We start from the raw sequence: 22,447 nt of genomic DNA on the forward strand, positions 1-22,447 counted from the left end.
AGTTAAAACTAACTGCAAGGATACAATTCAAGAAAGCTTAGAAGAACAGCAGCTCATTTTGCCTCCTTCTTTGAACAGACATAAAGGCAAGATAATGTGTTAATTATCATTCATTATTTAGCAACAGAAGCCTTCTGTTTGTCAACTGCATGCTGCTACCAAAGGCAAACATTCCAAAAAATGCTTGATTTCTTTTAGCCTTTATCTTAATTTTTTTGCATTTTTAATTTTGCAGCTTTCCTTTCTAATGAAGGACTATATCTTTATCCTCATTTTGCAGAAAGGGATTTTGGAGGCAAAAAAGAGGAAGAGCACTTTTAAAAAAAGAGAAGATGATAAAAAATTTATACTTATATAACAACCAAGCACAAAAGACCAGATTTTAATCTCAATTACAGAATAGCTACACCTGTAACTGGTCCAGCTGTCCTAGAAAATATCCCTGTAACTCCAGCAAAGAACAATCTCTACAGTACAAATAACACCAAATAAAATTAAAAGCATTACCAAAGTCACAGAAAATGCAAATATAGTAGAAATTAATTTAGCAAGAAATGCATTAAATGGCTTAGAAGTGGTTGTTTTTAATCCCCCTGCAGCTCTCAGTAAGTAATCCCAGCATGACCCAGGGTACCAGTGCAGCCCATTTTCTTCAGCAGAGCTAAAAGCCTGGGTCATGGCCTGGTTTGGGCCAACAACTGACCCCATCAATTAACAGTCTAATATCACAGTCCACTACTCTGCAGTCTTATTTTCCTGTGTTTTATTAAAAGGGGTTCAAAGTTCTCCTCTTTTTGTTTGATTTTAGGTATGGTGGTTAAAGACAAGGGGCTCGGAAACAGCACAGACTAACTAGGGGGTAGTTAGACAGACAAACTATCCCTAATTAACTAACTAGGGATACTAACAGCCCTCCTGGACTGCCATTTCTAACACTAATCTTTTTCTTTCTGTCAAAAGGGCTGTTGCTCATTATCATAATTGGAATTTCCAGAAGATGAGAAGAGAGTAGGCTAATCCATATGAATGTACTGCACCTCAAAAGGTAAACCATGCAGTGCAGATGCCTCATTAATGCCCTGCAGCAGCTCAGCTCTACTCACATTGCCCATAGTTGACTTATGAGCAGCCTTGAAATTGTGGGACCCATGGATGCCACGCAGTTCCTGGGGCTGGATGGATTTACCCTGACTACACACTGAAAATTTCCACTGGAGAGAAATCTGTGCAGACCAGGCTTCATCAGCTCCACCCTCAACACTCAAAGAGTCCCAGCACCTCCATGATACACAGTTTAGCTCAGCCTCTGAGTAAGGGCTTCTCCAGCATCAGGAGGGTCTGCACACCCACCCACCCACCCACACAGAGCTTGCTAGTATGGTATATGGCATTCTACCTTCTAGTTTCTAGAAGTGAAAAATCATCAAAAAACCATTATTTGCCATTTTGGGAAGAAAACAAAAGGTACTTCATATAAAATGCTAGGAGATCAAGGGCAAAAATAGGAGTCCAATGAACAGTCCAATATGCTGTATCAGTTTAACCTATGGCTTTATTATGACAGAAAGTAGTGATTGTAATGACAACACCTAAGCAAGCAATGAAAACTTTCTAGCAAAGCTCTACTCTTTGCCATTACTGAGTATAAAAAAATAAATCGTGGTATTGCCTCTAATACAAAAATGCAATTAAAATATGTTTTTTAACATAGAGTGTTCTAACTCAGGGGGATTGTGCATAATAAACCAAAATGACCCGGTGTCATTATTTGAAAATTAATAAATATTTCCTGTGGTTCCTAAGTAAACTTGTCAAAAGTAAACTGACTGCAGAATCAGGTAGACTTTGAGGTGATAGTGCTGCCACTGATTTATGAGTGTGAGTATCAGCAGTGGGGTGGCAGACTTAACAGAACTCCAACACAGAAATGAGCAGATACAAAAGTACTTATTTTTAAGATCACGTTTGGGTTGGACTGAGTCTTAGACAAAGAGGGCCCTTTGTCTATGAACTTGTCCTATGAATGTATGCTTTGTATGTGAAAACACTGTTTACTGATTCAAGGAGAAAGTCAATACAATGAAGTAGAAGGTAAAAGCAACCTCCTTGCTATTTCCTTTTTGGCACTGGCCATGAATACACTGCAATGCAGTTAATCAGCTCTTACATAATGGGATCCTGGAGGACAAGGACAATGAGAATAATCATGTGGGAACATTTGGTATGGGAACATTTACCTGCAGTTTTTACATTTTTTGGTAGGAAATTAATCTGTGATTCTTTGATTCAACAGTGTGAAAGAACTCCCCCCAAACACTGCCTAACACTTAGACTTAAATATCTGCGTGTGGAGCGTAAGGCTACAATAAAAATAATTGATTGGAATAGGACAGTAGCTAGAGATATGCTTTTAACCCACTCTCCATATGGACCAGGAATGCTGGTGTGCCCCACGTAATGTCTGGACATGCTAGAGGAAGTCTTCAAAATATGGAAGGCCACCAATGGCATGCTTGAGATGTTTTTATTTTACCTGTTGTCCTGAGATGAACTGTTGCTTTGTCATGACAGGTCCTTTTAGAACATCACCTGTCCCCTTGTTCTGATTATTGGAACAGTAATGATCATCAGCAATAGTGATTTGCTCATTTTCTTCAGCTTCCAGCTGGCTCTGGTTGAAACGCAATGAACCTTTCAGGATATCCTTGATCTGTTGTTGAATAGGAGGGGAAAAGACCTAAGTTAAAAACTGGGAGGAATTCTACATTTTCTAAAGCTCTGCAGACTGCTTTCATACACCGTTTACCCAAACTATATGCTTTCAAAAGATAGGAAGCAAGTCAATAGTCATACCTATACTGGTTGAAGATATAAATAACAGTGGATTGTGGTTTTATTACAGTCTGGAAAACAACTATCCAGGAAATCTAAAGAGAATAAAACTGTTAAGATTATTGCCTGCTTCATTATAGGTTTAACATATGTCACATTGTTCCTCATAAAATGTATTTTGAGGGAGCAGAGGGCAGTATAATCAGAGCTACAGATGCTCAGCAGCATTCTCATTTTATGTATGTAGTATTTTTTCCTTTAATTCAATGATGCTCAAGTGTTGTCACAATGAAATAATGGGGACACAGGTGTAGTTCTTGTCTAGCAAGTACATTTTGCATTAACAAAAATGATAGCATGGCTTAAGTCCAGCACTTGGTGTTGCACTTCTTTAGCTTTGATTTGAGGCCTCCAAAACTTCTACAGGAGCAAATACTGTGCAAGTCCTTTGAACTCTTCATAGCTGAGTTTTATCGTTACAAATAAAAGTACACTACAAGGTTTGATGCACTAATAAAACAGCTACAAGAGGACAAAACAGCAGTATACAAAAAGAATAAAACAGGAGAAAACAAGAGAAAGGATTAATAGCTCTGAAGGACACAAGAAGGTTAAGCTAAGCAATAGTAGTACCTGCTTCAAACCAGCCAAAGAAACCAGAATTTCATCTTCTTTTTCCAAGCGTTCTTGCAAAATGACTTCCTGAATATTTCCTGTAACATCAAAAGAAAAGAAAGGTAAAGAGAGAAAACATCCTAAATAAACTCTAACGTGCTGTTACTTACCGCTGACTGATGCTTTCAAAACAGACTTCTGTTTGAGCTGTAAACACCATTCCATATCCAAACCCAGAGACTGACAACCTTATTAGCTGCAGAGGTGAGGCCAGCCTGAGCCTGGCACTGCTGCCAGGAAGCCTCCAGCAATGCTCTGCTCCTGCAGGACTTCTGTTGCCCCTGTGTACCAAGGGACTCAGGCTACTACTGGCCCCTAGAAGACCATGCCAGCCTCTGTGTTACATACAGTTTTGAACTTGAAAATGCTCTGGAAAGCATTCAAAACCAGACAAATCTGCTGCATCTCACAGAAGGGTTTAGGTAGAAACACAGCAATCTTCATCTTGGTCCCATGGCCACTGCAGATGCTAGAATACTCTTTATAGAAGGACTATAAAAAGATTAATTCCCTTTCCAATCTCTTCTTTTAGGTAAAAGACCCAGGGCTGAACAAAATTTTGACAGAAGGAGCAGTGCAGTAGCAACACTTCAGGAGACTCTTGCCTTCCATACCCACACAGTGTGGTCTGTCAAGGATGCATTTCACTACCCCAGCATAGAGTGTTTGCAGGAAGACAACCCCAGGCAACGCTACAGTCCAAGATAGCCCAGAGAAACTGCAACTCCAACAACCCTGCAGACTCTTTAAACTATGTCAGATCATTCTCTGGCCTCCTATCTCCTACTTTCCTCCTCTTTAAGAAAACAGTAAAGATTCCTAGTGACAGATTGGCAGAATGAGATGGTATCTGTCAACTGAAAATGTCAGGATACTCCTTTGTGTCCCCCCTGTCTTACATACACAAACTGAGCCCAAATCCCCCAGTGACACTCACTGGGGAAGAATGCTTTGCTGCTCATGAGTATCTGTATCCCAGGTACTTCACAATTAGAGCTTTGTACCATTAATCCACACCTGCATTGCATTTGTTTATTTTTAAAAACGTCCTGCATGTTCAGGCCCCAAATCAGTGAAAAGCCAGAACTGCTGTAACAGATGATCCTGACACGGATGAATATGATGACACTGCCAACTGTGACACAATATGAAGTTTCAAGTACAAGCACTGTAATTTGGTATGAGTTTTGTGTTTACAGAATAAAGAGCAAAATAATGAGATGTGGGAGACAGGACAAGAAGAAAGATTAGAAGTGGAGAGGTAGATTTAAAACCTGTGTATAAACACAAGTTTGAAATTGAGTTGGGGCCAGAAATCAGTAATGAATATAAAGGAAGAATGGGAAGGGCAAAGCGGAGAAAGTATCCATGCCTAAGTACTAGATGAACCACTAAAAAGCAATCTGAGACATAGAAGGAATGAAAGAGGCTAGAGCCATGAAAAGCAATAGCTGACAAAAGTCAAGGTGATGTGATCAAGGTCAAGAACATCAGGGAAGGTACTCAGCTTTGCATAAGCAGCCTACGTGAACAAGCAGATCTATGCCCACGTTATTTACTGTACGACAGAGGCAATGTCCTGCAGCAATGTACAGTTGTCAAATGGCTGTACAATTGAACAATGTCTAACAGAAACTTTACATGAGAAAGACACTGCATTATGAAGGCTGGAAATAAAAAACCCGCAGATCTTTCCGCAAATATGTAGCATCTTGAATTGAGACAACCCACAATTGATTCAACATTTTACTTGCTTTTTTACTTTACATCTAAATTGTCTAGTCTCTCAACTTGCTAAGTAAAATATATTAATATTTATTTATAAAAGAATAACTTACATTCTCTTTTCCACTGTTTAACAAAGAATGCATGATTTCTTTCTTTTAAAGGTTCAGAATTTGAAACATCAGAAGTCCAAAGTCTTCATAGGCAGGACAGCCATGGTTGACCACAGCCCGAATCACTGAATTCAACTGTCTTTTCCATTTCTCAGCATTAGAAAGAAAAGTATTCCATAGTGTTTGATCCCCACATAAATTAAACCATATATTAAAAAACTAAGGTATGCATACAGACTAAGCAGATGGACCAAGAAAATAATTCAAAACAAACCTCCAACCTGCTGAAGACTAAATGAAGGAAATCTAAAAAATTGGGACAAGAGCAAAACAAAAGCTGAAAGGTATTCCATATGATGTGGAAATACTCTACTATTATTACTGTTCTTTAGAGATGATTTATAAGTCAATGTTTTAAAAAAGTGGAAAAGAATCTATCGTCACTGCAAAACCCAGCTATAACCATGTTTGAAGAGACAGTACACTGAGAAATTTCTAAAAATTTATGAATGGAATATGATATCTACCCAGCACTAAAAATTAATAGAAATGTTTGTGTAATCACATATTTACTTTAGCAAGATTAATTCCAGATTTTAATAGCAGTTTTAGAGGAAAAGACATTAGGAGCAAGAAGGTAGGAAATACAGCCAGTAAGCAGCAACTGAAACATAAAGGCATAAATTGGGATGTCCTTCTCTAGTGCAATGAAACAGAAGGAAGGTGGAATTCCTTGTGGAATTGGCAGTGAATCCTTTTCTTAAATATGTCCTTGAACTGCATACAGTTTCTAATCTGCTGCCCTCATCTCTTTTGAATGCAAAGTTTTTTAACTTTCAAATATGTGGAAACCAAATTTACCAGTGCTCATTCTTCTTGCCTGGCTAATGAGAAGAATAAAAAAAGTAATCCTTAGATGAGAGAAGCATACAGGCAATGTGATTTTGCATGAGTGCCTCCTTGATCACATCCTTCTGCTGGGACCACCCTTTGAAATCCATGTGGACTAGAAGGAGAGGTGGGAAGAAGAGGAGGGATGGCAAGAAACTTGGTATGTGCTCTGCAGCTCCTCTCCTGTGAACGGCTGTGCCAGGGCGCAGCATCCTCCTGGGGTGGGACTCTCATCCAAGCCTTTTCCCACTGCTGGGGGGACCTCATAGGGCACTCAGTTGCTGAGATGAAGAGGGAAACTAAGCTCTCGTGTGCAGAGAAAAGCTTCTTATTTTACCTTTCTGTATCTCAAAAGATACCCTTGCAACTAGAAATACTTTATAAGATACTATTTCAAGAGTGCTAGGAAGCATATGTGATATGATATTGCTCAGCTGAAGGACTTTTACTTTAAGCTGAGATGTATAATTTAATTATTCTTACTTCACAGGAGATGTTACTGTACTTTGAGAGAAGTGATTCATGTATATGAATGAATTGGCCACATACTGGTTTTGTTTCCTCATCTGCTGCTCTATATCAGTACCTCACAGATTTTTTTTTTTTTTAATAAAAAAGTAACTATCTTTAAAAACCCCTGCAGATGTCAATTTGGAAGTGAAAACACCTTCTTACCTTTAAAAAAACCCCACTGATACAATGAATCAAACAAACCGATTATGTGATTTCTGTATTATTCAAAAATGAGTCCAGTTTGATTCTATGCTATAAGTATCCATCTACTGGGATAGCTGTTGTTATTCAAAAGTTATCAAAATCCTATGCTACATAGAAAACTAAGGTTAAGGTCAAATATTCCTGACTGCTTTGTTTGGTTTTTTTTCCCTTTCTTTCAAGATTTCATTTAGCTGATGCCAAATGTTTTCTGCAGAAAAAGACAATATTTCTTCATTCAGTGAAGTTATTAATAGAGGAAAACAATAAGTGAATTTTGCAGCTTCTCACCTGGTGATCAGAGCACTGCTGTGAGATGTACGAGATACCAGACAGCCATTACAAGACTCTGGATTTGGTTCAAAATAGTGCTAACAAATGTCTGACTATCACAAAATGAACTGTCATACCCTGACTGATCCTGACTAAGCCTCAGAAGTACCAGAGCTGTAGAACCAGTTGTTCTCTTCAGAAGTCAGCAACATCATCCATTTTGATGGATGCCCTCAAACCAGATTCAGAACTAAAATGATGCCTTTTATGTAATGGACTAGAATTAATTTTGGGTACTTATTCTTAAATGAGCAGACTCATTTAAGTTTGATAGACACTAGATCAGTAAATCAATAATTAGTTCCTGGGTGAGACCGTGAACAGCTGCCTTGATATACTTTAAATCCAACTACAACTACAGAGCAGGAACATGCAAATGATTGCATTCATGTTCTTCTTTTCTACAAAATACGAAGAAACACTGTAGCAGGTAGTGAGTTTGTTAGCAACAGTTGAAACAACTAAAAATTATGATGAAATATCTTTTTTTATTTCTTGTTCTTACAGTTATGGCAAATTGTGAATCACTTTACATGCAAACTCACTGTAGAAGTAATTTCTTAAAAAATCAAGATTTCTGTTTCATTCCCCTAAATTAATTGCTAAATTTTAAACTGAAGACATGCTATCACCCTCTCTAGAGCGACGAAAGAGGGAAAACATCCACAGCAGCTTCTAGCAGGAAAATTAGAGAAAGTTTATGCTCTCTGAAGATTGAAATGCTCTATATTGCATCATGATGTGAGCAGTCACTGCTGAGTTCCCAGGCCAGGGAAAGGGGCTATTCAAAATTTTTCTCTCTGAATGCGGAAAAGCTGTTAGGCTTGGCATAATTATTTCAGAGGCTTATTAAATAAAGTAACTTTCGCTGAAAATTTTGCTCGCATTCAATACAGATCTAGCAAGAAACCCACCCAGAGCTGCACTAAATGAATGGGAAAACTTATCTGCTGTAGACAAGGTCCCCTCAGGCATCTCTTAATGCCCATCCATCCAGAAGACAGATCTGCACCTCTTCCCTTCCACTGAGGAGGTGGGAGACAAACACCCTGCCAGATGAAGGCACAGACCAAGACTTGACATAAAATCAGACGGATGCGGCGAAAACTGAACACAGGAATAACTTTAACGCCTTTGTTCTCTGAGGTTCTTTGTTTTCTCCCGCACTGCTGCCTTTGTGCAGCGCATCTCTCTCCTAATGATTTCTATTTTAAGCTGGTCTCTGTGGGGCCTTTCCAGGAAGATGACTCCTGATGAGAGGAGCCAACTCGAAATAGCTGCAAGCTTTATTAGGAATGCTGCTTTTCTACTACTAGTTCCTGATCAATGACGTGTGAACAAGCAACAGTGCTGGAGTCACGTTAAATCGACTTTTTCACCCTTGCTTTTCACTACTGAGAAGGGAGCTCAAACTCAGAATGCAAAAGTACCTTCTCACTTGCACCACAGGCAGGAGGAAGGAGAGAACAAAGGGTATTACTACACCTCCTCATTTTTCCAAAAGAGGAAAGCCAAAAAATCCCAGTGTTCCCATACATGTCAAGGCACAGCCAGCTCTCTGGACTCATACTCCAGTACTTTTGTATGGTTGTCTTCATGAAATCAGGGTTTACAGAAAATGTTTCCAACATTTCCTGCACAATATACTAGTGATAGCAAGAACATTAGGGAGCTGGAAGGACAGACTGGAACTTTAGCTTCTGATAATCAATCTTTCTCTCACAACAAATACTGCTTTCCTACCTGTACTAGGTCTGACTGAGCAGGAAAATGAACTCTACACCTCAACACTGGTTTGTGGCCTTTCTGGAAAAACTATGTTGTATGACATAGTGATACTGCTGTTTAATAATGCAGCTAAGGATGTTTCCAACTACTGCATTTTCCATCCAGCATTAAAAATGTGAATGAGAGGACTTAAATTCCCTTCTAAAACAATAGTGTTTGTGATTTAAGTGTTAATGAAGGCAACACTGCTAAGTAGCCTAACTTTCGTTTACCTATCTCACTGTGAACATCAACATTTATAGTAACAATTACATTAAAAGCATCACATAGCAACATTTGAGTCTTAAAGAACTTAAAGATCCTAAAAATCCAAAGCACGAAATTATCTGTGAAACACAGCATTCTTTAAAACATTTATTTGAATATAAATGGCGTATTTATACAGTGTTGAATAGGAGTGATGTATTTATACTTCTGATTCATGTGTTGTGTGGAGCAACAACACTATCAATATTTAAAGTGTGGTAATGTTCATGACATCAGAGAAATATGTAGTAAAAAGTTACCAATCATCAACTCATAGCAAGGCACAGAATTGCAGATGTAGAAAGAAGGAGATTGGTAGGGTCGTGAAGCCATTTTGTCCATCCCTTGCCAAAAGACACGATCAACTCTTAGCTGTGAACTCTAATTTACACATGGTAAGCAGATTATGCTTAACATATACCTTACATCTGTATATTTATGGAAAGAATGGGGAAACTAACAATTTAGTCATACAACAATTTAGCTTCTGCTAAGGTTTTATTCCCTTAAAGCTGGAATTGGAAGAGAAACCACTGCCTAAGAGACGCTGGAAAGGAAAAGGTGGATAGTCAGTGTACTTTAGTATGAGGGAGATGCTCACCGAGCAGCAGGAAGGAAGCAATGGGAATTCACTGAAAGTTGCAGGGAAAGCTGTTTATCAGGTAATGAGGGGCTGTGTAAGCTTCATTATTTTAATCTCCTTTTTACTCAGACTACTGGGATGAAAGCATCTGTGGGTGCCTACCACAGCTGGACTTTCAGGACAGGCACGGCTGTTTTAGAAACACAGTAGGCTCTGAGTTGAACCAGTTGTTTTTGACCTTAAGAGCTACCCTTAAGAGACAAAAAGGTGGTTAAAATTCATGGGGCATGAAGAATTACACTTTTATTCTTCATATATATATATATCTGTAAAATGACCAGAAGTGACAGTCTGAAAGCAAGTCTGTATACTTAGTACACAACAAATATTTGTTGTATAGACTTACGCTATACAACAAATATTTGTTTCCCAGTAAACATTCCTACATTTAATTTAATAAATTTGCTAATGTCCTTTCTTTATAGGCTGTTTTTACAGGTTATCTTACATCATTATTCCTAACCAAATACAGCAATTCTCTTAGACTGATGGGCCTGTGTTTGATGTGGCCTTTTTTACTGATAGCATTTCTAATCACACTGGATTTATAAACCACGGATTATTTAATTTATGTCCCAAGCATAAGAGAACTCATTTAATGCATTTACTTCTTCAACAAATGCTGAAGTATTTCATTTCAGCACAGGGCAGAAAAATAATTTCCATTTCCTTTTATCCTTACAAAAATGTCATAACCTTTCATCTCATCATATGATACATAAAACAAGAATTCAGTACTATCTTGCATACATTTAACAAGCACTGTGTCCAGACCTGTATAGGTCAGTATGTCAGTCCCTAAATATTGAGCATTAAATCAACTTTCTCCTCTCCTTTCCCCACTGTAAATGATCCTTATAATACAATGCATCCTTATAACAACTGTACTGACTGTTAAAAGAGGAATGAAATCAGTCTAATTAAACCTTTAATTTCACACAACTAAAATAATACTAGCAACTATATCCTTCAAGTTTTTATTTCTTTGTTTTTATATTTTTTCTTCCTTGCTCATGGTGCTTGCAATAATCACAGTGAGAAGGTGGCCTTGAAACATTTTTAATAAGTCTTCCAAATAATATTTGTCTGGGAGATGTCAGGAAGTGCTAGTGGATGTTACAAAGTGCCAACACTGCTTGATGTTTGTGGCACGGACATGTCCTATGGTCCCATCCAAAGAACTCTCAAAAGATTGGCTTTCATTTTTTTTTGTTACCATGATGCCATAACTTCTGGGCATTTTGTAAATACATACAGTTTTTACAGGCTACCTATGAAAGCTGAGAGCTGATATGCCATTCCAATGGCAGGATGCTGGTGGTGTTTAGAAGAATGGGAGATGAAAACTTCACTTTTCCACATCCCTCCCACAATCCTGGATGGAGGGGCAGAGATGTACTGGAATACTGGTGAAGGACATAGCAACATATTACAGATAGCAGGAGTGAAATTGGAAAATGCACCATTAGGAAAAGCCAACAGCCCTGTATGGGTAGCTCAGAGAAGGATTTATTGGCTTTGGCTTAGTGAAGCCATGATGCTTAAGCATGAACTTACTAGATGTGGGTCAGAGGTAAGAGGTCTTTGTGATGTTGCCTCCAAGACAAGAAGTGATTTAAAAACCTGGATATTGAACATATTTCTGAGACTCACCTGAATCTCCTTCTGGCAGCTGGTTCAAGTTAAGCAGTAACAGTATGAAGGTGGAGTTAATAAAACCAGGCAGACTTATGTTTCCTCTGTATAATTGGGTACCTTTGCACATATTTCTAGGGTGTTGTGCAGAACCCTGTGAGCTAACCCTTTGCAGAGCTGGTATGAATCCTCAGGGCTTATTAGCTGAGGCTCTATGCAGCAAGAAAGCAGCTAAATTGCTTCTGAATCTCAGCTAGCTGGGGAAGCAACCTTCTGCTTATAGTGCTGCCCTTAAGCTAAAGCAAGTGTGGAACGACCTTAGTTTCTCTACTTTTATAATCTGATAAATTGCCCATCAAAAAAAAAAAAAGTTTCTATATAAAGATCTCCATATGCAAGTTAATACTGAACCAATGTTCCTTTAAATTGCCCCTCATGAAAAGGACTTCCTGTGCTACATGTGTAATTATTTGGTAAACTTTCCCACACTTGGAGGTCTGAAACTATGTCTCTGTTGGAAAAAAATGGTAGGTTCTTCTGTCTCAGATAACAGTGATGGATTGGTTCCTGTCCCATATAAAGAGACAACACTTTGGAATTGAGCACTTTTTGCTTTGGAACAAAACTGGCAAGTTAATAAAGAATCTCCACAATCTCTCATATTGGTACTTGCCTATGGAGGGCTGATACTTCTCCAGGGCTTTAATTTACTTTTTGTTAAGAATCTGCACTTTAATTGTGGCCTAGTGCAGACATGGTTCAAACCCTAAAGATACTGGAATAGCAGATGGTGTCAGATGACAGTGTCATTAGCTGATGTCACCTGACCTGCCATTTAACACTGCTTGGTTGGCTTGAGCCTGGGACGTAACAAAGCTTTGCTCTTTGAGACCTGACATCATGTTGAACCAGCACCTCAAACTCAGTCCCATGTCCAAAGTGAAGGACAAGAGAGGAATCTTCCAGGAGATACTATAAGACTCTGAGTGCTGTTTGTGTGCAAGACAAATTTTTCATGATCTACTGTAAGACATCAGACAGATGTCACATTTACCAGTTACCAGGAGAAATCTTTCTCTGAATGCACTTGCTAGCTTGATGCTTATATTTTCATATAGTGAAAGAAAGGAGGAAACAATCAAAATTCTTCAAAAAAGAAGTAACGTTATGACAGGTAATAATATTGTGATACTTAAATGGTGCATTATGGCTTTCTGAATCATTGAGCCTTGAGGAATTTACATGCACTAACAGTAGAGTATCTCCCAAAAGAAAAATGCTAAAGAACATGACCATATTTCTGAAATCACCAGTGACACATATTATTTCCTGAAAAAGGCCAGTGTTTGTGAGAAAGTAACATCAGGAAAATGTATTTGTGATAATGCTGGAGCAGTGATAACTATGGCAACTACACTTTTTCACTATTAGCTGAGTAATATTCTGCATTTATTTTGTGAACAAAGCCACATGACAGCTTTACAAGTTTGAATGTATCTTCATTGCAGTAATGAAATGTTCAGAAAAACTGAACACAGGATTTTTTTCTTTTTTTGAAAGCAATGACAAGCTTGTGAAAACAGGTGGGAACAGCAGTAAAATCTGCTTCCCTGTATTTCCAGTTTACATACCTAAATTTCAACATTTGTCCTTGGAGGCATTAAAAGGAATTTCCCCTTAGCAGTACTCCAGTGGTTAAGGCAGAGAGGGAAGAAAATAAAGCTCTTTCTAATACACAGCCCTAAGACGGAGACAAAGATCAGAGAATGACTTTCCTCCATTTCAATAATGAAACCCCTATTTCTAATTTCTACCCATAGCACTAAGTAGCAATATTTCAGAATCATCATTCATTCCCATGGTAACATGCCCTGATATTACAAGCAGTTAATTATGTCGTTGCCATGTTGTAGACTGTGGGGTTTATTTACGGAAGGAGATAAACATTTAATGAAAGCATCTTTGAATATATGAACAAAATAAAAACTGCCATTCTATCCCTCATATTCAAAACAGATAGATAATTTCATGGTTATTTTGAAAATTTCTCAGCTACAACACATCATCTCTGTCATGAAGTAACTGCACCTGACTGTTGTCTGGATCCTCCTTGTAACGGAAAGAACCTTGAGAAAAGACAGCCAAAAAATCCTCAACTGTCTCACTATAAACCACAAGCAGAATATTCTGTAATCGTTTGACATTGTGATAATTTTGTGGCAAATGATCACAGGATATGCATTTTTATAAGCCTAAATTAATATTGTTTTGTTATAAAGTGACCTGCAAATGCAATGCATCATACAGGAAAAAGAATATTGGTTGAGTAATAATGTCTGAAAAGAAAGGTTTACAACATCAATCTAAAAAAAAGGGAAGTTTTTAAGAATAAGCAGCTTAAATTTTATCAAATTTAAAAGGCAGGCCTGACTGCTTGACTGACATATTCATAATTCATAAAAATGTTGGCTGTTTGCTGAAAGAATTAGTTCTGTAAGGTGCCTCAACTCTTATATTCCTGCATGTTTTTATCAACAATTTAGACAACTATTAAATGTATGATAGTTATGTCTGCAGTTAGAAGAGTAGAAGAAAACAGAGTACATCACAGAGTTACCTGAATTATTCATCTAAAAAGCCAAACAGCAAGAAGTGAATTTTAATATTGTCAAATACAAGGAACACATGGGGAAACAAACATTTCCTGATTTTACCCACAGGATAAATGTCCCTGTTTAGAAAGCTGTGATTCACCAAATTTTGAAGGTCATAACATATTATCACCTCAAACTATCACTGTATCAAAGAGCATTAATGTGATGCTGCATTAAAAATATTTAAAAAGAGCAATGCCACATGAGAGTAGAGAGATGACCTTCCCTGTGCTAAGTAACTACTTTGCTGGGCCCAGTGCTGGAACAGCATATCCTGATATGATTAACCCACTGGAAAAGACCTATGAAAATCCTGAAGAATTCAAAGGAAGACCACAAAAGTGATCAGGTCTAAAAAGTAATGCACATAAAATGAAACATAGTGTTCTACTTAGCAAAGACAGTGTTGAGAGATTATCACTGCATGTAGGTAAGTTAAATGAGGATTTTCAACTTTGCTATTAAAAATGCTACATGAACCAAAAGCTGGGTGATGAAGTCAGAAAAATTCAGCCGCAGAGAAAGAAGTAATATCCTTGAAGTTAAGTGTTCTGGCAGTTTACAAGAGGAGTGATATAACTCATCTGCTCTGCAGTTTCTGAAACAAAGCAATTTTTATGGGTAAACAGATACCTGGGGGAGAATCAGATCAGGTGCTGTAGCAGCCCCTGCTAACTCTTCCCTTCAGAAATGACCAGATATGCCCTTGAGTTTTATTTTGCTGCCCTTCTCTGAAGCCCTGAGTAGTGTATGGACACTGGAGATAATCCTCTGGGGGTGTTCTGTGGTGCTGCAGAGAATCCATTTTCTTGCACAGCCTGCTGGCATGTGCTGCATGGACAGACAGATTTCAGGTCAGATGGGATTTTGCACATCAGCAAGAATCCTGGCGGGTTTTTTTCCTGCCTTCATGTGGATTATCTGCTGGCTGATTTGGGGATACCTAAACTCATCAGTTTGCTACAGCTGCAGAGGCTGTGAAGGTTGGTGGTGTCTCTGTCTCTCTCGTGCTCTGTTTATCACTCATAACTGTTAATCTCTATAGGATATAAACATATTAGTGTAAGACGAATTTACAAAGTTAATAGTCCATGATGGTGACAAGACATGCAGGAATATTGTGAAGAAGTACAGGGAGTAGACATGGAAGAGACTAGGCTGGCAGGCTCTGAGAGCTTTGCAGGGGTGCCACAATGCACCCAGCACAGCCCGCAGCCAAAGCTGTCTAATGGATGGCTTTCCCTGTCCTGTGAGGGTAACAAACCACTCCACAATGATCCTGGGAGACTACTGGCCCTCCATGTTTTTGTTTCCAATATATTAGGGAAAAAGAATTTAACACCTGGATATGATCACAGATCTTATGCTTTCAGTTCATGAATCCAGTGCTGAAAGGTAGACTGCTTCAAGGAGCTTTGGGTTTATTCTGATCTCTGGTGCAGCTATAGTTGGTGAAATGTTTATGCTTGGAACTGATACCCTTACTAAACAGTCCTCATCTTCTTTCCCAGAGGAAAGAAACTTCAGCTTTTCTTCTTGACACACCAATCTTTTCCCCATCATTTCAGTAGCTAATAATTTATCCCCTTGCTTGCTTCTAATCTCATCATCAGTCATGCGCCTTCACAAAAGCAACACAATACATCAGACTAAAGCTTTTGGGGTTAGAGGTTTAGACTTGGCTTTTCAAGGCTGTGATTCCCAACTTTCAAGCAATACAATATTTATAGCTTTTCCTAGGCTTGTAACAGTGGCTAGTAAAACACCCACATAAAAGAAAATAAAAATACAATATGGCTTTCGCATCTGAACCTTCTGACCTGGCAAACTTAGATATCACACGCTTAGTTCTACCCACTGAAATATTCAGCTTTAATTTGTTTTGCTCAGATATTGCAGACCATAAATAAATCTTAAAATTATTGCAGTTTTGCCCTGATTTCCCATCAATGGGGCTTTTTCACATAACTAAATATACTAATGTTTAGAGTTCAGTTAAACACAGTTTAAAATACCACTTTTATCAAAACCTGGTTAAACATATTTACACTTGATCTGAGTGAAGCTTTTTGTTTACCTTCTCTGATTTGTCTTGGCAATATGTAAGCAGAATTTTAGACTGGAGTATTTGCTGATTCTGTTCCCTATATACTGACTTTTATCTTACTATATTTCTTCTGGTCTGAGACAAATACTAAAAACTAGCCAGCCTATAGTAACACATTTTAACATATCGAAGGTAATCATAGATTATGAAGATGTTACATTTAATGGAAGTATATGAATCTTATACAGCTATTGCTGCACACATCAAGTATTACTGTGGGACTGTTGAACTGCAAATGGACTTCAAAACTGTAAGTTCACATGGTTTGAGCTCCAGCAAGTCTCTTACAATACAAGAAATTAAAGGCATATGTGCTAAAATGCTTCTTTTTAGTATCATCAGTAGCTATCCTACTCCCAAGTTTAAAAGTATGACAGAATAAAGATACAGTGGCTGACAGCATCCGATAGAACAACTGAGCACATCAGTTCAATCTTCATCATGGCTTATAAAATAATATGCACTGTACTACATAAATACTGTTTTAGTTCTAATACAAGCATTGAAAGAGCCTTTGCAAAGACTTACAGGTTAATACAAGGTACTGCACTTACCAAGATGCGTGTTCATCATCTTTGCGCAATATTTGCACATAGCTTCTAAATCATTTAGCTGTCCTTGTAGGAATGAAATCTGGGCCTCTAATTCCTCCTCCTACAATTAAGAGATTATTAGCATTAAAACCCACAAAATTTCTATCATGCAGAGTAAAAGTAGTAAGTTAAACCTTGACATGCTTAGACCTCTTTTAACTTTTTCTGTTCCTTTGTTCTTGGAAAATTTTGTCATTTCATGGAAATAGGGTTTGGTTTTAATATTTCAGTGTTTATTAGTACTACGCTTTTTCCTTTTTAAAGAGTTAAATAAAAATCTGTCTACATTGACCTCAGAAAGTTTAATGATTCAGAATTCTTTTATAGACTAGCTACCTGGTTTTGCTTGTGCAAACACAGTACCGCAGTAATGACTGAACAAACTCAGCAAATGAGAAAAATTCTAATTTCTGCCAGAGTAATTTCCTCAGTTATTCATTTGAAACCTTTTTTTTTGGAATTTCAAGACATATATTTCATGAGACCTAGTTTTACATCTCAAGATGCATTACTGCCATACATTTTGGCACACTTATTTTTGTAACATCATCCTCTATCTGTATTTAATCCCTACACTTCTATGCACAGCCAACTTCATTTTCAGACACCATCTTACATAGTATTTAGATGAAAACTATTTTTAACACACATACTATAAAGCAATTACTCTAAATTATCAAGTTATGTTTTAAAAATATGTTACAGTGTGGATACTGTAACACGCGTATCAAACAAGGAGGGCCACGGAAAAGAGATACACATGGACCGATTCTTGCTAGATGTTTCAGAGATGTTTATTTCCCCAGCCACATGGCCGGGGCTCTGCCAAGGAACTGCTCAATCACGGGACCGGAGGGTCCTTGCCCGCGCAGGGGAACACAAAACAACCAATGGGGAACGAGGCTGACCAGGAACAAGGGAAACCCTGTCTCTGCCCCCAAGGGCTCCTCTCCCAGGGCTACATGGCAGGGGGGAAGGGACCCTGACAAAAATATGCATCAAGTGTAGTTTAAAATAGGAATTAAAATAAAATTGATTTTAAGGCCCAGGAGAAGCATTAGTATCCAGCTACATGCCCTGTCTAAGCAATGGGAACTACCTCAGCTAAGAATTCCTCTTTGAATGCCTTTGTTTGCTGTTTTACAAATCCATCCAGTCTTGACTTTGAAGAACATACTGCAGAGAAAGGTCACCACTCCTTTGGAAAAATTCCTTCAAAACTAAGTCACAAACAGTATTAAGCAAGTTTTTGTTTAAGTATGCAATTGAATTGAAGATACTCAGAGAAAGCCAAAGTAACTTTTTAGCCTCCTGTTTTTCTTAGGAGCTTTGAAGTTCTATCACAGTCTTGTTTGATGGACATCACTGAGCATTAGAGTGTGAATTACTTCTCAAATGAAAAAAAGCCAAAACTGATCAGCAAGAATAAACAGAATGAGTCAGTCTTGATTTAAAGGTACACGTGATCTTAATCACCATCAGAAACCAAGTCAGAGACAAATAAAGGATACTTCACACTAATTTATCATATATCCAAAAGCGATTGATGAATAAAAAGCAACGTAACTGTAACACTTGCAAGATATAGCAGTATCACTTTTTGCCTACATGCTTTTCCCTTAATAGATATGAAACATTTTTCCTTGCTATTTTTTTATGTTACATAGTCTCACGTTTTTCTCCTTATACTTTGATCACTTAGACCTCAAAGGGATTGATTTTATTTGCCAATTTAGAGTTGCTAGGTGACTTCATTCAAAGTCTGGAGTTCTGTCACAGCCTATACAAGCATATCTGCATTGACATTTCTATTCAAGTGATGTTCCTGCAGAGGACCTTTTTCTAGTACAAACAACTATTGACTGCAAGAAATAATCTACCATAAATTTTAAACTGCCACTGGCACTGCAAGTGCAGCTGTAAGATAGGGAAAGGTGACAATATTTGAGTATTCTACTATAAAATAACACAGTAAAATTCTAAAATCATTAGCCAGTAATTGAACCTCAGTTTATCTCCTACAGGTGAATATGAAAATTTAAGTTCTTGTAACAAATATTTCCAGCTCTCCCAGACTATTTTTTTTCTTACTCATAGGTGAGAACTGCAGCAAATTGATCTTAAAATGCTTTCGGACAGCTGAGTCCACTCAAACAGAGTCTGAAACCGACCTTTTCAATTATACAACAGTACCTCTTCTTTTGGCAAGTGAGAGCAGTGATGATTAAAATACATCCCCCATTCTTTCCACTCACTGGAATCCAGCATGGGGAGCAGCAGTGTTCAGCAGGCCCAGCAGGCACAAAGGAGGGAGCTGTGGTCAGGGAATCACAGACAGTGCAAGAGGTCTCCTTTCCAAGTGGGAAATCTTGCACAAGGCTGAATGAACTCCCAGTGAGTCCCTGACTTACCTGGCACCTGTGGGAAGGGCATCAAGGAGTGCTGGCAGTGGGATGTGCAAAGAGGCAAGATGGTTAACTTGGCACTTGGCACACAAGAGACCCAGGGCTTTTTGCACAATTAGACAACACCCAAATGGTGATGACTTGATACAGGGCATAACCCCTGCCTCTGCTGTCACCAGCAGTGCTGTGACAACCTCTGTGCAGACTCTTGAGAGTGACCTTCCTGCTGGGGGGTTTGCTCTGTTTTAGTTCCCCAGCAGCAGGTGAGGAGTTGTAAGAAGAGGCAGGTGTGTTTTATTGCATTGGGCTGACTGACGAGTGATAGACAAGATCTTTCCATGCAAAAAACTTCATGCAATAGACAGGAAAAGTGCAACTGAGGCAAGAAGACAGTGGGAAGAAGACATGCACTTCTCAGAGGGAGGGAACAGTAATCTTGTGACTTCTGGCAGCAGAAGGATTGCCCATTGGTGCAGGGCCCAGACAGCAGAGGGGAAGAACAAGTTCCCCCAGAGGAAGAATTTAGGTTGGATACTGTATCAAAGCACCACTAAGGGAAAGTCACCACCACCACTGTGGCTGGTGACTCTTCCAGCCTGACTTGTCAACCAGGGAGGTTTCTTGCTTGTATGGAGCCTTAGTTTATGGTGTTGCAAAAGACTGTTTGGGGCCACCTAATGTTCTGACTTTTTTCCTGCTTATTCATGCGTACACCAGAGACGGGGTCATGTGAAACCATTTTAGTCGAAAAGCGATTTTAGGGCTCCTGAGCAAGGGTGAAGGGGACAGGAACCCTGGTGGTGTTTCTCTTCAATCCTATGGCAAAAGGGAAAAGCCTGGAGAGCAGCAGGTGCACGAGGAGACCACATATGGTTAGATACTTGGTGGTATTAGCTGGGCTTCAACTATTTTACTTGTGGCACCCATTTTGATAAGGAGAGACAACTTAGAGAACACGTCTGCTTGGCAAAGACAGGGAAGAAATCTTTGTGAACAGATAACAGATAATGTGCTAACCTAGGGGGGGAGGACTTTGCCACAGAACAGGGACCTAACCCAGAAATACAGGAGGAATCAGCACATACAGACAAGGTAGGCAGAAGATCCGCTTGGCTGAGTAAGGAGCTTCTTAATGAACTAAAATGGGAAAAGCACATATGGAGGTGGAAATGGTGGAAATGGAGAGCACCTGTGTGGAAACAATGTCAGGAAACAAAGGACAGGCATACAATCATTGTTTGGGCAAATGAACAAGACTAGGAAGGACAAAACCCATCTGGAGCAAAAATTAATGGGGGACATTAAGGGGTTACAAGAAGGAATTTTACAAGTATGCAGAGCAGCAAAAGGAGATTCAAGGAAAATGTAGGTCTGTCGCTTACTAAGGGAGGTAAGACAATGACAGATGACACAGAAAAGGCTGCAGCACTTGAATCCATACTTGCATCTCACTTTTTAGGCCAACTCTGTTCCCAGAACCCTGCATATACTGTTTGAGAAGGAGAGAAAGGGCTATGGAGGGAGAAGGAACATAAGTTAGTGAATACCTGAAGAAGCAGTGTGTGTTCAAATACATGGGACCACATGGGATATACTTATGGCTGCTGAAAAAACTGACAGGGTGATTGCAACACCACTGGCTACCACCTGTGAAAAATCACTGCTATTACAGAACACCCCTGATGACTGCAGAAAGGTTAATTTTACACACATACTAAAGAAGAGTGAGGAGGAGTATCTAAGGAACTATACAATGGTTGGCCTCACCTTAGTCCTTGGAAAAATCGTGGAGCATGTCCTCTTGGAATCAATTTCCAACATGTAAAGGACAAGACAATAATCAAGAAAAGTCAACAAGGATTTACCAAGAGTGAATCATGCTTGACCAACCTGGTTTCCCACTATGATGAAATAGCTGGCCATGCAGATGAAGGGAAGGAAGTGAATGCAATGGATTTTTGCTTTAGTTAGGCTTTTGACACTTATTTTCAAAAGCACTGTCACTTATAATATGATGAAGCATGGGCTGAATGAAAGGACTGTAGGCAGGCTGGATTGTTCAGAAACCCAAGCTTAGAGAGCAGAGTCAATAGCTCGATGTCCAATTGATGTTTGGAAATGAGCACAGTAACAAATGGACTGCTATGAAGACACTGCTCAGTATCTTCATCAACAGGCTGGATAAGGAGACAATGTACACTGAGTAGATTTTCAGATGATTCAAAATTGGGAGGTGTGGCTGCTGTGCTGACTGGTGGAACTTCAACTCACAAACACCATGTGACACATGAAGCCTAGACAAGAGAAGCCTTTTCGAGGTTTCTGTTTTAGAAATTTTCATAGGTGTAAAATTCTGCACCTGAGAAGAAAAATCCCAATGCACCAGTGCAGACAGGGAACCTTTTGTTTCAGATCTGCTGAAAAGGATATAGAGGCTATAGTGGCTGTTGAGCTGTTTATCATAAAGTTCTCTTCTCATGACTAATGTAAACAGTTGCACTGGGCTACATTATGATCAATGTGGTCAGCAGATCCAGGAAAGTCATTACACCCCTCTCTACTCAGTTAAATGTGAGAGTCCTCACATTTAACAATGCTTTGGGCCTGCAGTTTAAGGAAAATGAGAAACTGGAGAGGGCCCAGGGTAGGGCTGCTATGAAGGCTACAGGTCTGGAGGAGAGGCTGAAGGAGCAGCACTTGTTTATTTTGGTGAGAGGAGCTCAAGGGGAATCTACTGGGAGCCTGCAACTACACGAAGTGACAAAGATTATGTAATCAAACTCTTCACAGATGTTATGAAAGGCACTATGGCCCAAAACTGGGTCAAAACATTTGAACCTTGGAAGATTCAAATTGGTCGTTAGGAAAATATTCTTCATTAGAAGAGCAGTGCAGGACTGGAAGAGGTTACTTACAGAAGAGGTAGTTTCTATTCAAAGTCACTGACCTGAGCTGATGCTAGTGATTGTCTTATTCCAAGTAGCAACTTAAGCAGAAGTCTCTTCTGTACATTTCTAAGACTAATCTTTTCACAGTACCTTTCTAAGATTGCTCTGTACATGTAAGCAGCAAAATCACAAAGCCCCTCAGGAA

General features: G+C 38.9%; 1 protein-coding gene across 8 annotated transcripts in view; it reads right to left on the reverse strand.

Annotated features, from left to right (window-relative positions):
* TBC1D5 (TBC1 domain family member 5) overlaps positions 1-22,447 on the reverse strand; it is a 337,427-nt gene that overhangs the window by 27,602 nt on the left and 287,378 nt on the right. For all 8 annotated transcript variants that reach the window (XM_069007252.1, XM_069007244.1, XM_069007246.1 and 5 more), the window contains 3 exons: positions 16,911-17,010; positions 3,466-3,545; positions 2,534-2,710 (listed from right to left, as the gene is read on the reverse strand). In XM_069007252.1, the coding sequence (XP_068863353.1) occupies positions 2,534-2,710; positions 3,466-3,545; positions 16,911-17,010 (357 nt within the window). The remainder of the gene's footprint in view (positions 1-2,533; positions 2,711-3,465; positions 3,546-16,910; positions 17,011-22,447) is intronic.

This window comes from Aphelocoma coerulescens, chromosome 2, assembly GCF_041296385.1.
Source record: "Aphelocoma coerulescens isolate FSJ_1873_10779 chromosome 2, UR_Acoe_1.0, whole genome shotgun sequence".
In the NCBI taxonomy this organism is placed as follows: domain Eukaryota; kingdom Metazoa; phylum Chordata; class Aves; order Passeriformes; family Corvidae; genus Aphelocoma; species Aphelocoma coerulescens.